At 37.3% G+C, this 13,897-nt stretch overlaps 2 protein-coding genes and 2 pseudogenes across 3 annotated transcripts; 2 read left to right on the top strand and 2 right to left on the bottom strand.

Moving 5' to 3' along the window:
• Positions 1-3,949: 3,949 nt before the first annotated feature.
• On the bottom strand, positions 3,950-6,883 carry LOC126620077 (sec-independent protein translocase protein TATA, chloroplastic-like). The gene is made up of 2 exons (XM_050288547.1): positions 6,431-6,883; positions 3,950-4,204 (listed from the first exon to the last, which is right to left on the bottom strand). Exons 1-2 carry the CDS (start codon positions 6,752-6,754, stop codon positions 4,082-4,084), a joined length of 447 nt encoding a protein of 148 aa, XP_050144504.1. The 5' UTR covers positions 6,755-6,883; the 3' UTR covers positions 3,950-4,081.
• A 1,048-nt stretch (positions 6,884-7,931) lies between these two features.
• On the top strand, positions 7,932-9,151 carry LOC126617670 (pentatricopeptide repeat-containing protein At3g18970-like; annotated as a pseudogene).
• On the top strand, positions 8,415-9,151 carry LOC126617669 (pentatricopeptide repeat-containing protein At3g18970-like; annotated as a pseudogene).
• A 122-nt stretch (positions 9,152-9,273) lies between these two features.
• On the bottom strand, positions 9,274-12,871 carry LOC126617668 (light-inducible protein CPRF2-like). 2 transcript variants are annotated; one of them, XM_050285717.1, is made up of 5 exons: positions 12,351-12,871; positions 10,479-10,732; positions 10,160-10,235; positions 9,949-10,074; positions 9,274-9,824 (listed from the first exon to the last, which is right to left on the bottom strand). In XM_050285717.1, the coding sequence occupies exons 1-5, from the start codon at positions 12,777-12,779 to the stop codon at positions 9,432-9,434; spliced, it is 1,278 nt and encodes a 425-aa protein (XP_050141674.1). In that variant the 5' UTR covers positions 12,780-12,871; the 3' UTR covers positions 9,274-9,431. The 2 variants fall into 2 exon arrangements, with proteins under 2 accessions (XP_050141674.1, XP_050141675.1); XM_050285718.1 differs by having other exon boundaries at positions 12,357-12,868.
• Between the last annotated feature and the right edge of the window lie 1,026 nt (positions 12,872-13,897).

Here is a 13,897-nt window from a genome sequence, read left to right as displayed (position 1 = left end):
TGTGCAGTTGGATCACTAGAGACTGAATTTACTCAAAATCTGCTTAGTGCTCTACGAGTTCTTCTTGAAAATGCGGTGAATTATGTAACGATGTAGTTACGATTCGTGATGCTTCTCCCAATTTAAGCTTGTAAATTAGGTTAGAGTTTCTCGTTACATGATTTAGACATATTTCTCGCATACCCTAACCAAAATGGGAAATACATAATTAGGGTGCATAATTAAAGATACTCTCATGGATGATCATAGCCGTCCAATCCATAGAAAAATCAGTTCCAACTTTTTAAAACCAGAGAGTGTTACCATCAAATTTTACAACCTGAAAATCATGTATTATGTTTACTTCACGTAATTAAGTTTCTATTATTGGTTCATACATCTTACTTTTGGGAAAGGGATTCGGAGTTGATCCCTTCCACCAAATCCACCAAATCAGGGGATCCGGACCCTTGAAAATTGATCAAACAGTAAAAACATGGGCCCCCTTTAAAGGTTATAATAACATTAGCCGTTGGATCAAATTTCAAGGCCCCGGATCCCCTGATTTGGTGGATTTGGTGGAAGGGATCCGGGGATCCCTTTCCTTACTTTCGGTCCTCTTTGTTCTGCTTTCTTAAATAATGATATTAGTCTATAACTTGATAATCTTTTTTTTTAAGGACCAGCTGGTGACTTTGTCATGACAATCCACCTTTTCGTGGATTGGAAGGACTAACAAAAACATTTCAGCCTCCTCTGGGCACCATCGTGTGATTCACAAGTTCCAAAAATTGAACTCATAATGTGTCATGTGAAATACAGGCTTGGAATTCGTCCCAACCATTGAGCCACCTCGTGTTGGTTTAGGATAATCTTTTTTTTTTTCTTTCTTTCTAAATTCATCCTTTTATGTGGAGAATGCGACCGTTTTCAACATTTCTATAAAAAAAAAATTGTTATTGACACCTCAAAAATGATCGTTCTGAACTTTCTCGATTGGTAGTTTATTTGTTTAATTTTTTTAATAGGAAAAATGTGTGATAAACTTGGGTTTGATGTTAGCAGCCCAAACAAAAAATTGACTAGGGCTGGTAGGGGTCTCGGGCCTAGCTGACTAGTGACAAACGTTGTCCATTTGCATCTCAAACAATTTGAATTCACAAAGGTTGTTATCTTTCTAGTTTTTAATTCTTTTCCCTTTTAAGGGTCGGTGCTCTTTATGTAGTGGGGTTACTTTTTTATGATACACCTATAAGATACACCACAATACACCTATCATATGTAATCCTAAACTTTAAAATACACTAAATAAGATAGAGGAGAGAGAAATCTTGAGTGCAATCAGAGATATTTTCTCACGTCAGTGTCTCATTCTGCCACTTGATTTGGTTGCAAGATTAAGATGGCAAGACCTAAATGAAGAAGAGAAATGCTAGTAATATTTGCGCTAATCTTTACATTTGAACAATTTCAATTCTACACATGACATATGTCATTTTACTTAGAAAACAAGATCTTTAGCGTAAGAAAATGAACGTGTCATTTGAAGATCTTTAGCGTACCAAAATGACATGTGTCATGTGAAGAAGTGAAAATGTTCAAATGCAAAGGTTAGTGCAAAGATTGCTAGCACTCCCCAATGAAGATTGAGAGTCGTGAGGAAAGACCGTTGGTGATAGGGTATAATATTCTTGTTAACATGAGGCTCTAAGGAGAAACTTTTGTGGTGTTACCAAAGATACATCATAAGCAAACTTAAGTTTTAAAGAGCCTAATCAAACCAAGATAGAGGGTTTTCACGGAAAAAATTATTGCGTATCACCAAGGTACATCACTATGTAAGTGTTGAGCTCATTGATGGCCTGTTTACATATAGAAGATGAGCGAGACTCGAGTAATGTGAAGATTTTGTGGTGTAACCATAAGTATACCCCCAATTAGAATATATTTTCATTAGTCAGGCGGATAAAAAATATACTAGTAAGTGGAGATGCAACAAATTATATGTTAAAATTTTCTCAAGCAATAAGTAAAAATACTCACGTAATGATATAAGCGTGGTGACATAGAAAAATCTTTCTGTGAGGCTTTTAGCCTTGATAAGGGGCCTAATCGCCTATATGTAAGCCAAAATAGTGTGGTATCCCAAAAAGACAAGCTATACCTATCATTAGTGCATCATTACCTCTTTTTAGATTTACTTTTGATATATGATTAAAGCCTTTGAAGCAATCAGAGAAAAAAAAGTATATCATATAAAATTATATAAAGCTGAAAAATGTGGGAGAACAAACAAGGAACAGAGATCACGCGTCTGTTAAAGGGATCCCATTTTACTTCTCACACATCCTTCTAATTTTCGATCGTCGGATTGGATGAATTGAAGAAGATCAACAGACAAAAATTAACAAGGGGTGTATGAGAAATAATTTGGGGTGTGTGGATAGCACACCCCCTGTTAAAATATCAAGTTTTGTATGATAGGACCAACTTTGTAGTTGGTATCCCGCTTTATTGTAGCCAAATTTAGATACGTAGAAGACATTGTATCAATTATGTATTCATTATATACCCTTATAAGGAGCCTTTATTTTAAGAGAGAGGATCCTCGCCGGATCCTCTTTGTGAGGATATCGAGAATTCTTAAATCACATCCGTTCATCGTACATCGTGCGGTCATAAATCATTGTAAATTTTTTTTATTTAAAATTGAATATAAACAGTACCTGATCAAAATTGACCGCACGATGCATGATGAATATATGTGGTTGAAGGATTCCTGAGATCCTCACAAAGAGGATCTGACAAGGATCCTCTCTCTTATTTTAAGGGATTTCCATTTTTTTAATGGCGACTAGTAGTGGGGCCTATTTCACATCAAACTTTGACAATCTAAATTCTCTATTTTTCAAGTTGCACTTTATAGATCATCTTTGCAAAATATGAGCCAAATAGAGAATGTTTGAGGCATCTAATTAAATTCAAAGAAATTGACGAATACTATGTTCTAAGAAACATTGAAATTTCACCATGATAATCAAATGGGTAAATGATTTCAGATTGAATTGATTTTTTTTTTTTGTAAAGATGACCTATGAATGGAGACTAAAACATAAATGTTTCAGATAGTTAAAATTCGATGTGACGTGAGCCTCACAATTAGTCCTCATTCTTACAAAAAAATGGAAATCTCTTTAGATAAAGACTTTGTACTCCTCTATATCTCATTGTTTGTCATTCTTTTGCTCCAAAATTAAATACTCGGTTTACACGCAAGGCCCTAACATCCCGATAAGAAAGAGCCTTTATAATGGTATAATTATATCATTTAACTAGAAATAATCTTGTTTACTCAAAAGTGAGTATATAATTACTAAATCTTTATTGAGTTGGGATGGATGTCATGGCCTAAGGGCGACTATTTGGACCACTATTCCATTATCTGCGAAAATGGTTTAGGGTTGCGTACGCCATAAGACACCTTGAACCCTACTTTAAGGAAAGCAAAACCCTAATTGAGAAGCTCCTCCTTTTCATTCCAAAGCAAAAGGTTCTTCTTTCTTGGGGTCTATTCTCCCCCCTCCTAATGTGAAAAATCTTATACCTTGCTCCTTGTATATGGCGGAAAATTCTCAAAAGTGACGGGCCGTTCCCCTCTGCATATGGGTCCTATTCCCAAGCCCACCACTTGCGAGTGCTGCCATATACGAGAAGCCGGACATACAATTTTCTCCTCCTTATGAGCATGGCAGGCAACAGCAATGCATTAGAAGGGGAACATAATTTGGTCCAATTTTTGAGAAGGCAGTGAGTTGAAGAGAGAGGGCAAAGTGCAAAGCTATCCCTTGACTAAAGAAAGGAGTTTTCTGATACAAGCAACTAAGGCGATCTAACTTAAATGCGCTTCGCTTAATCAACTGAGCTACAAGGCCCTTGCAATGAAATGAAAAGAAAAGATATACAGGTGATCTAACTTAACATGTTCTGAGAACACAACAAGTAGATTAATAAAGAACGAGAATATTGATCTGCGTTATTTTTGTTCTAAACTTACAGCATAACAAAAAATGGAGAATGTATCGACTGAGATATCACTACAATCTCATGCGTTTTCCTGTGAACTTGCGACCTTGGCATCTTGTTTTTCTTCTTCACTGGCCGCTGTAGGTGTCTCTGTGAGGCCCTCAGGTTCTTTTTTAAGCTCTGTCTCGAACTCCTTTGCTGCCTGCAAGATTTACAGAGGATTCAAATACACTCTTTATGAATTATGAGAAGCACAGAAAGGAAGCCGGAGAAAACGAGATAATTAGAAGTTATAAAATCACTCGGTTCAAAGTTTCTAGTGATTACACTATTCGCTTAATAAAGCTCACTGAAGAAAGCAGCAACATTTAAATTAGTCTTCGATCGCGTGCTACCACATACACAAAGAAATCACATCCTAACCAATTTTAAGGGTCAGATGAATAAATTATGCATCCCTGTTTCTTCTCTTACTCCCCATTTATGAGTGCTTAATAGACTATAATATGAACGAAACTTTTTCGTAAGGTGCCTACCGCTCAGTATTCCTCGGAAATTGACATGCGGAATTTATTTGGATCTGTAATAATTAGATCATTATTTTTAGATATTGTACTGATTAACAACCAAATGAGCCAAAACCGTCAATTGCCATCCTTCTTCTTTTAACACAAGTTGTAGGAGAATATACTTCTATTCCCACCTTTTTTAAGTAACATGTAAATAAAAATCTAACAAGAAAACTTTATGCTTGGTGATCACTGATCACCAATGAATTACACACTTCTGACCGAGTATCAACTCTTTGAATTTGATATCTATATGCATCCATCTGCTCATAATCATTTGATCCTTCTCCCGTTCTCCCGATCCCCACATCATACACTCCAAAATAAAATACATAAACATAACAAACATTAGAGGTTCCATATGACTAAACCAAAAACTAAATTTGATCGTCCATATATGTTAACTTCCATATGACACATTTTCCCTTCTCCCCTTCCCCAAGACCTATAAATCCCCTAGAGATGTAATAATTATTTACATTTAGAGCCCCTCATTTTCATCACTCAAATTTTTGCAATTCACATTGTTCACTCAACAGAGAGCAAAAATGGGGAGAATGCATAGGAATTGCATTTTACACGCATATTGTTTATTATTCAACACGTGCAAAGTGTAGGGGAGATGAGAATGCTTCGTTGGATGTCGCACAAGAGAAAGGACAATATTAAGAATGAGGATATATGAGGTAAAGTAGGAGTGGGCGCAACTGAAGATAAGATGAGAGAGAATCGGTTAAGGTGGTTTGGACATATGAACCAAAGACCTATAGATGCTCCGGTTAGAAAATACGATTATGAGCTAGAGCCTTAGAGCAAAAGGGGTAGAGGAAGATCTAGGAAGACTTGGAAAGAGACTTTAAGAAAAACATGAAGCACCTAGAGCTAATGGAAGACTTGGCACAAAACCAAGCGATGGCGTTTTCTAGGATTCATATAGCCTACCCCACATAGTTGGATAAGGCTTTGTTATTGTTTTGTTATCGTTTGTTATTCAAAAAGAACAGTAAGGGGTTCCATTGTATTTATTTTCCTTCCAATCACCATCATTTTGAACCATGTTATAACTTTGAAATCGTTGCCATTAATACCGAAAGGAAAACTACCTTAGATGAAAACAAATACGTTCACATTAAAAATCACTGTGAAATCTACTATAACTTAGAGATTACCGTAGTTTCTTTCCACAATGTGGAGGCACCAACAACTGTACAATTACTTTAACCAAAAGTCATACACAAGGCAGAAACAACTAAACTACAAGTCTACAACTCCACAATAGTCAACAATCTAAAACATTTCACGAGTTGCCCCATTCATAACAACACAACGCCGAAAAGGGAAGTAAATGGAATACTAGAATTCTAATCACCATTCCAAGAGTTGCATTTACTTAACTAAGCACCAATACAGCTATCCCACTTGATTTACTCCATTTTAACAGGACCTTAACTTTTCTTCCCCTTCTTACACATAGTGTTTTCTACCATTGATTATCGCCACTAACAAGCATGTTCTTCGATTGGAGTTCAGCACGGTAGTACAAGCATGGCATGGCATTTCGTTCTTTCTAATTTTACATTTATCCTCCCATTTCAACACAATATCCGCAAAAATGAGTACCCTAAATTGTCTTTCTTTTTTCCCTCCTTTTCGTCGAAACTAAAGCTACTGCAACAAAAATTCCAGAAATTGCATAAACTTTCTCAAGAAAAAAACCCTATTTAGCTCAGCAAACTATAAATCTCAATTTTCTTCCAATTTCCACACACACAAACAACAACAACAACAATCATTAAATGGGCAACAAAGTTCATAAATTTTCTCGACAACCAAACAGATCTGGAAAAAAAGAAACCAACCTGCTGGAAGCTCTTGACAGTCTTCCCAATACTCTTCCCCACTTCAGGCAACTTCTTGGGTCCAAAAACCAGAGCCGCCACACCAGCTATAACCACAAGCTCCGGCATCCCAAGACCAAACAGAGCGGTACACGTCATACCCTTCTCGGCTCTCTTAGTCCTTGTTCTGCTTCTGCTCAGAACCAAAGCACTGCCATTTACAGTGCTTTTGCTGAAGGACAAAGAGGTGGTGCCATTGCTGGTCAAGAAGGTGGATTGGGATGATTGGGAAGGGAGAAAAAGTGGGGATCTTGGAGTGGACAGAGTAAAAGATGAAATCTCCATGAATTTTTATGGTAACTTATTAACCTGATTTTTGGTTCCTGGGTTCTTGAAGGTTTTGGAGATTTTGTTGAATTTTGTGTGTTTCGGGGTGTGGAAGATCGGATAACACGAAATCGAAGGGGGAAGGCGGCTCCTGCCAAAAGAAAAAAAAAAAAAAAAAAAAAAAAAGGGAAAGGTGGGACCTTTGAATATTAATATTGACCAGAGATTTGCACATGGATGGTTGATGGTCTGAAAACCGAACGGTAAATATTAAAATTAAATGGTGAAAATTATTTTTAAAATTAACCAATATTCGATAGGCTCGACTAATAAAGATAAGAGTAATTAGAGAGACTAAATTTGTAGATTAAATTTTAAATTAAATGATATGGAAGTTGATGATTGAAGTATTACTTAAACTTTGATAAACGTACTCATTTCTTATTGGTGGCACATCATTTAATTTGCAAATTTAATCAACAAATTTAGTTTCCTTAGCATTACTCAAAAAATGAATCTTACTCTTTAGATGCAAAAGATCATTCTTCTTCTCATGAGCATTATTTTAATTCATTCTATTTAACATGTCGAGAAATTGAATCTATGATAATAAGTAATTCCAAGTCGAATGAATTTTTTTTTTAAATGATAATAAAATGAGTAAGTATTTCAAATTATGAAGCTGCTAAGTGGGTTTTAACATTTTATCACGTTTTTATACTCGTGTCGTTCAATCCCTCATTTCTTTAATGTAAATATTATCGTTTGTTCAAAACATTTTATTACGCTTTTATACCCAATGGTTCTTAGTAGCTCACTCTATTGATATAGGACCGACGTTCACCTTTTGTCTTCGTTTGAGGCAGCCTCATTCATTATTTCAACATTTAGTTTTCCATCTGTATGTCCATAAATAATATCAATCCTCTTAATTCAATTTATAAATTGCTTTTTCACAATTTCTAGTTTCAGCATAGTAAAATTGATTTTGACACCAATTGCTGTGAATAAAATTTAAACTTGTCCGCAAAAACACATATACGCTATTTTGATCAACTGACCTACCCTACGTGTGCATATCTACTCTAGTTATTTAACTTATTTTGTCTTGAAGACCATCCAAAAAAAACTGTCACTTGTATTAGCTTTTTCTTTAGCCTGTTTGTCCCTTTGAAGTTCACTTCCAAGAACCCTCATGCACCATCTCCCAAGAGCCAGAGCTCTCTCCTAAACCTAACCCTAAAATCCACCCACCAACCCAAAAAAAAATCCAGGCCCAATTGATCACCAGTGGCCTCAAATCTCCCTCCCTCCATGCAAACTCATCCAGCAGTACTCCACCTTATCAAAAAGCACAAACCTTCATGCCCATTTGGTATTCCAACCAAACTTGTTCCTCCTAAACACTTTGATCAGATGCTCTCACCCCATAGATTCAGTTCTTGTTTTTGCCAATTGGGTTTCTAAATCCACCTTAGTTTTTGACGATTCGACTTACATATTTGTTCTTGGAGCTTGTGCTAGATTGCCTTCAGTTCTAACGTTGTTAGTAGGCAGACAGATACATGGTCTGACTGAGAAACATGACGTCGTATCAAACATTTCGGTGCAAACAACGTTGATATATTTTTATGGTAGTAATAACGATGTTGTTTCGGCAAGGAAAGTGTTTGATCAATAGCGCTTTGTCGGTTTTCAAGCGAATGATAGAGAAGAATGTCTTGACTTGGACAGCAATGGCAACCGGGCTAGCCATTCACGGTAAGGGCAATGAAGCATTGGAGCTTTTGGAGGTAATGGAGGGTTCTGGAATAAAACCCAATGCAGTGACTTTAACCGGCTTGCTTTCAGCTTGTTGTCATTCGGGCCTCCTTGAATAAGGCCTCTATTTGTTCCATTTGATGGAGAGCAAGTTTGGTGTCTCGCCTCGGATGCAACACTATGGCTGCATTGTTGACATGCTTAGCCGCGGAGGGCACTTGAAAGAAGCCTACGAGTTTATAGTACGGATGCCAGTTGAACCTGATGCCGTCTTGTGGAGGAGTTTGCTAAGTGCTTGCAACCTCCATGGGGATGTTGCAGTGGGAGACAAGGTGGGGAAGAAGCTGCTCGGCATACAGTCAGAACAGAGTTCTGCAGAATCGACTCTAAAGAGCGAGGACTATGTTGCGTTGTCGAACATTTATGCATATGCTGAAAGGGAGGATGTGGAGATGGTAAAGACAGGAAATGAAGGTTAAGGGAATCGAAAACAAAGCCGGTTGTAGTTCAGTTCAAACTTCAAGCCGTTAGCAGTATGTTCTGAATTAGTTGTAGATATGAATGTAAAATTGATTCTTTCTTTATTTTCCGATTGAATTTGTTCGATTTGTAACATTTGATGATACGTCGAAGAAGGCCATAATTTTCGTGGAATCTAAATTAGTAGCATGTTTCAATTGATCTGGATTTCGATTTGTTGAGCACTTGCTAAAGGGTAGGCGAATACGACATGTAAGGAAAATGAGTATAATCTGTTCCGTGCATGACAAGAAAAATGAAAGTGCTAAAAGTATCAAACTGTATAATTCAGTGCAGTACGATTAAGAATAGCATTTTTTTACATAACCAATCCGAAAGTATCGATGCAATACAATGGTTGTTCAAAGCAACCTTTAATCAATCTTTCATCGTTCTTAGATCACTCTGTTTGTAACTATTGCTCCCCATTGGACGGGTTTCCACCCCTTATCCGCTTTTGCAGATGCTCTAAGCTAGCAACTCGCTGTAGGGAAGGTGTTTGTCCCATCTTGTTCCCCGACACATCTGCTGATGGTGTTGCTGCAGAATTCTTCTGCACATTCTCAACAGAAGGAACGTCTGCAGAATCATTCTCGACTCTCGGGTCATGAGTTGGTGTAGGGTTTTCAGAAGCAGGTTGAAAAAAGTATTGAATTGGGTCATCTTGCACCGGAACAGCAGCATCTGTTGATGCCTCTGAAGGGCTTCCATCAAATGGTGCCATGCCGATTGATGAAACCTCCGACATGGCATGGAATATGGGGTTCGACCCAGTTAGCCTTTTCACCGTCTCCTCAGCCATCTTTACCTGGAATTTAGTCACAAATGAAATAACAAAGCTTATATGAGTTTTTCGGTTCATATTCTATGAGGCTTTCAGGAACCAGTTACCAAGGCATTTGACTTTCGAGCAGTTTTGATGACAGGCTTACCTTTGCTCTCAATGTTTCGATATCAGCTTTTAGTACTCTATTGTCAACAGCTGCTTCGTTGTACTTCTTGTCCGCATCAGTCAGGCGCTTCATGAGAGAGGAGTTCTCGACTCTTAATTGAGATGCCTGTAAAGAAAATTGCATTAGGAAATCTACAGGAGACGAAAAGACAGATAAAACAGGAAGCCGAGAAAGCAAAAAAAGAACGGACCTGTTCCTCAAGCTCAGTCAAATGTGCCTGCTTTCTTCTTCTCGAGCGTCTAGCTGACTCTCTATTAGACAGCATTCTGGAAAAGCCGGGATGAATTCGCGGAAGGCAATGAAACCAAACGTATTTAAAGCCAAACATTTGAATCAATAATTAAGAGATGCAGATTAGGCTGTGCTTATTTAGGTCACAAGCGAAGTGTGGTGCAAAAATGATTATCTTGCAGACCTAACATGTAATGTGTCACAATCATTTGCACTCAGAACATGTAATGCAGGGCCGAAACCTAGCCTACAACAAGAACATCAGATATCGGTGTTACCTTCTCACGCGTTTCACATCAGCAGGGTCCATATTCTCGTTCATTGCAGTTTCACCTTCTGCTTCCTCATCATCTGTCATTTCTCTCGAGGATCCGCTAGTTGCTTGCCTTACTGGGATCGCAGATTTATATTGCGTTGCAGGTAACGAAGGTAAATCTTTCAAAGGGGCTTGAGATCCGAGTTGTGAAGTACTGGAAGCGTGTGATCCGCTGTCAGCTAACGCAACAGATTCTTGAGCGTTCACCAACGAACCCTATTGACACGACGAGAACATATCAGCTAGCACTTGTCCATACATAACAAAACTTCGTAAGAAAAATTCTCGACGAGTTCATGAAGATCGAATTAGATCTCAACGGGAGAATCGACATTTTACTCTCTCTCATTCAGGACAGTCTGCTCTGTCATTGCTTATGATCCCATTTAATCAGATGAACAAGATTACGGTTTTCTAATCTAGTAGGGCAAGTAGACATTGATCTGTTCGTGTCGATTCTCGCTTCAAGCGTTGGAAAAGATTACTCGACCTTCAGAACCCTACTACAGAAAGTTTATTTGGGAAAACACATTCCTTAATTTGTTCAATTTCACTCGGACTTTAAAATCATGTTCCGGTTAGAAAATGCGTTTATGAGATAGAAATTCAAGGCAAAAGAAGTAAAGAAAGACTGAGAAAGAGATTTTAAGAAAAATATGGAGCACACGGAGTTAACGGAAGACTGCGCAATGATGTTTTAGAATTCATAGAGCCGACTTAGTAGTAGGATAAAACTTTGTTGTTATTTGCAGTAGCTAAGTAATTTTTCTTGAGTAGCTACATTAGTTCCAACATATATTTTAAGGAAAACCAACGAAAAATTAAAAAAAACTTTAGTTTTAATGAAAAATAACAAATAAAGGTATAATGAATAGTATCAGAAATAGGTAAAAATATAATTTTTTGTTAAAAATGAACAGTATCAGAAATGTTTCGTTAAAACGGTTAGATTTGATGGAAGCAAGTTACTTTTGCTACTACCATTGAGGAGGTCCCACAAATCCACAACGAAAGGTCCAACATTCAAGTCAAAGTGGTAAGTTTTCCAACATCATCATCTTTGAATCCTTTGGTGGAGGATTTTAAAAATTTGTAAATTGTATAATTAATTTTTATCAGGTATTATTTATATTTAATTTTAAATATAAATATTTAAAATAATTTCTGATGATGAATAAGTATGATTCACGGATTCTCAAAATCTTTACAAGGAAGATCCGAATTCGTAAGTTTTCTTTCTTTCCCTTCCATTTTAGCTCGTTCAAATGATATTCAAGCATATCAAACAAAACCAAGTTAACCAACCAACCAGTTAAAAACTTTTTAACTTCAAGGGTAAAAGTGTTTTCAAATCATGTTTAACTAAAAACTTAAAGGCGCGTAAAAGTTTTTCAAATCATGTTTAACTAAAAACTTAAAAGCGCTTTTAGATCGTAGAAATGCTTTTTTGGAGAAGCACCTTAATAGACTCTGTTTGGATACCGAGAAAAAGCTATAAGAAAAAAGTTATATAACAAAAACGCTCATGACTTATGAGCACAACTTCAGCGTTCCCAACAAAAGCAAATCCCAAACGATAGACTCTGTTTGGATACCGAGAAAATGCTATAAGAAAAAAGAAGAATTAATAATTACGTAAATAACAAATAAATAAATAATTAATAGATTTCAAGTTCAATTTTTTTCCCTTCAACTTTCTCAGCAACCAAACAGAAGCTAAGCTCATTCCCAACCCATTGGTTTGACTTTGATCATATTTTCTCGGAAAAACAGAGCAACCCCAGAAAAAGAAACCATGAGAAGAAAATGCTCAGAAAGAGAGAAAAGGACGAACCTTTACCCTCGACAGAGCCACGGCGGCGCAGGCGAGATCGAGCTTGGTCTTCAGGAACGCCTGGTACTCCTCGGAATCGACGGCGACATTAGGCGGCCGCAGGTTAAACGCCGCCGTGTTGTTGTTGCAGTGAGTTTGAGTTGGATTGGGGTGGGGGTGCTGGGAATTGACCATCTTGATCTCTTTGACGTCGTCTTGGTCGTGATGATGAGCTGAAGAAGAAGACGAAGAAGAAGGACGCGGAGGTGGCGGCGTCGGCGGGGAGGGTGACGGCGAGTGGGGAGAGGCTTCTTGGAGAAAGCGCTGGAAGGCCCACTCGGATGCACTCCGGTTCAGTTCACCCTCGGCGGCTCCGTCATTGGCAGGCGGCGCTGTGGAAGACCACAGCTGGTCGGCCATTTCCTCCACTGAAAACACCTTATCCATCATTCTCTTTCCTCTCTGTTTCTCTCTCTAGTTTTCTCTCTCCTATCGTCTGCTTTGAGTGCTTTCTAATTTTGGTCAAGGATTTTATCCTTAAAAATTGGACAACACTCTTTTGTAATTTAGTTGAACATTATTTATTGTTTGGTATTTGGCCTAATTTAATATTAGTATTATGATGAGTTGAAGGCAATCTCCTTCGGGTTCTTAGTTTGTGTGAAAGAGACGTTGAAGTTTGTATAAGATGAGCTAACAAAATGAGTTAATGAGATTCGTCATATTCAATTTGAGTGGTCTAAATTGCCTGATCCTTAGGCTCTGGATAGTTAGATTCAGAATGAATGTCTGTCTTAAAATATGGATGGTAATATTTTGTGGGGTCGATAAAATAAGAAAAAAAAAATTAGAAGAACGGTGGATAGGGAAGTTTTCCTTTTGGTTGCGGATTGTAGAGAATCAAATGTGTTTGAATTACATTTATTTCTATTCACGCGTATGTTAGGTCAGTTGATCAATGAAATGAGTCGTCTTATTCTACTTTAATTTCTTCATTTATGCGTTTAGATCATTGTCTAAACAGAAAAACTAATATTAATTTCAATCAAGTTGATTTTTGTGTTGAAAAAAATGCTCTCAATTACCCTTCTTTCATATCACGCAACATATTTTGCCTCGATTTCTTTTCTTTTCTTACAAGGGAACTTTCAATTCTCCCCATCAAGTGGCTCATTTTTCACATGTGTTGATAAGAAGAGAAGACTTCTTGTGACGTTCCAAGTCCAATTGGAAACAAACCCTTTTCTTAAATCCCATTAAATACATTTTGTTTTTCTTACATAACAATACGTGATTGAGTTAAAATATATAACGTTTAAGAGGAGAGATCTTTTTGTGCACAAGAAACGTAATTCGTTAAACCAAGTACCACAACACAATTAATAAATTGGACTGTGTTCTCAACACGTTGAAAAAATTCTCGATTAAGAGTTTATTTGGGGGTTGATTTCTCATACATGCTGAAAGAAAGAGACGACTTCTTCTTCCTTCCACATCCAAAACAAAGGAAGATGTTCTCTTCGAATTCACATTGTGGGGATTCTAGAGATCTCTAAATCTTAGCCGTT

This window comes from Malus sylvestris, chromosome 4 (assembly GCF_916048215.2).
Source record: "Malus sylvestris chromosome 4, drMalSylv7.2, whole genome shotgun sequence".
In the NCBI taxonomy this organism is placed as follows: domain Eukaryota; kingdom Viridiplantae; phylum Streptophyta; class Magnoliopsida; order Rosales; family Rosaceae; genus Malus; species Malus sylvestris.
Note: the sequence above shows the minus strand (reverse complement) of the source record. Positions and strands in the feature narration are given on the sequence as shown.

Coding starts and splice junctions, on each gene's coding strand:
- LOC126620077 (XM_050288547.1), bottom strand. CDS start 6,754: ATGGAGATTTCATCTTTTACTCTGTCCACTCCAAGATCCCCACTTTTT. Junction 4,205..6,430: donor CTGTCAAGAGCTTCCAGCAG/GTTGGTTTCTTT, acceptor TAAATCTTGCAG/GCAGCAAAGGAGTTCGAGAC.
- LOC126617668 (XM_050285717.1), bottom strand. CDS start 12,779: ATGATGGATAAGGTGTTTTCAGTGGAGGAAATGGCCGACCAGCTGTGG. Junction 10,075..10,159: donor TGACTGAGCTTGAGGAACAG/GTCCGTTCTTTT, acceptor TTTTCTTTACAG/GCATCTCAATTAAGAGTCGA. Junction 9,825..9,948: donor TCGAAACATTGAGAGCAAAG/GTAAGCCTGTCA, acceptor ACTAAATTCCAG/GTAAAGATGGCTGAGGAGAC.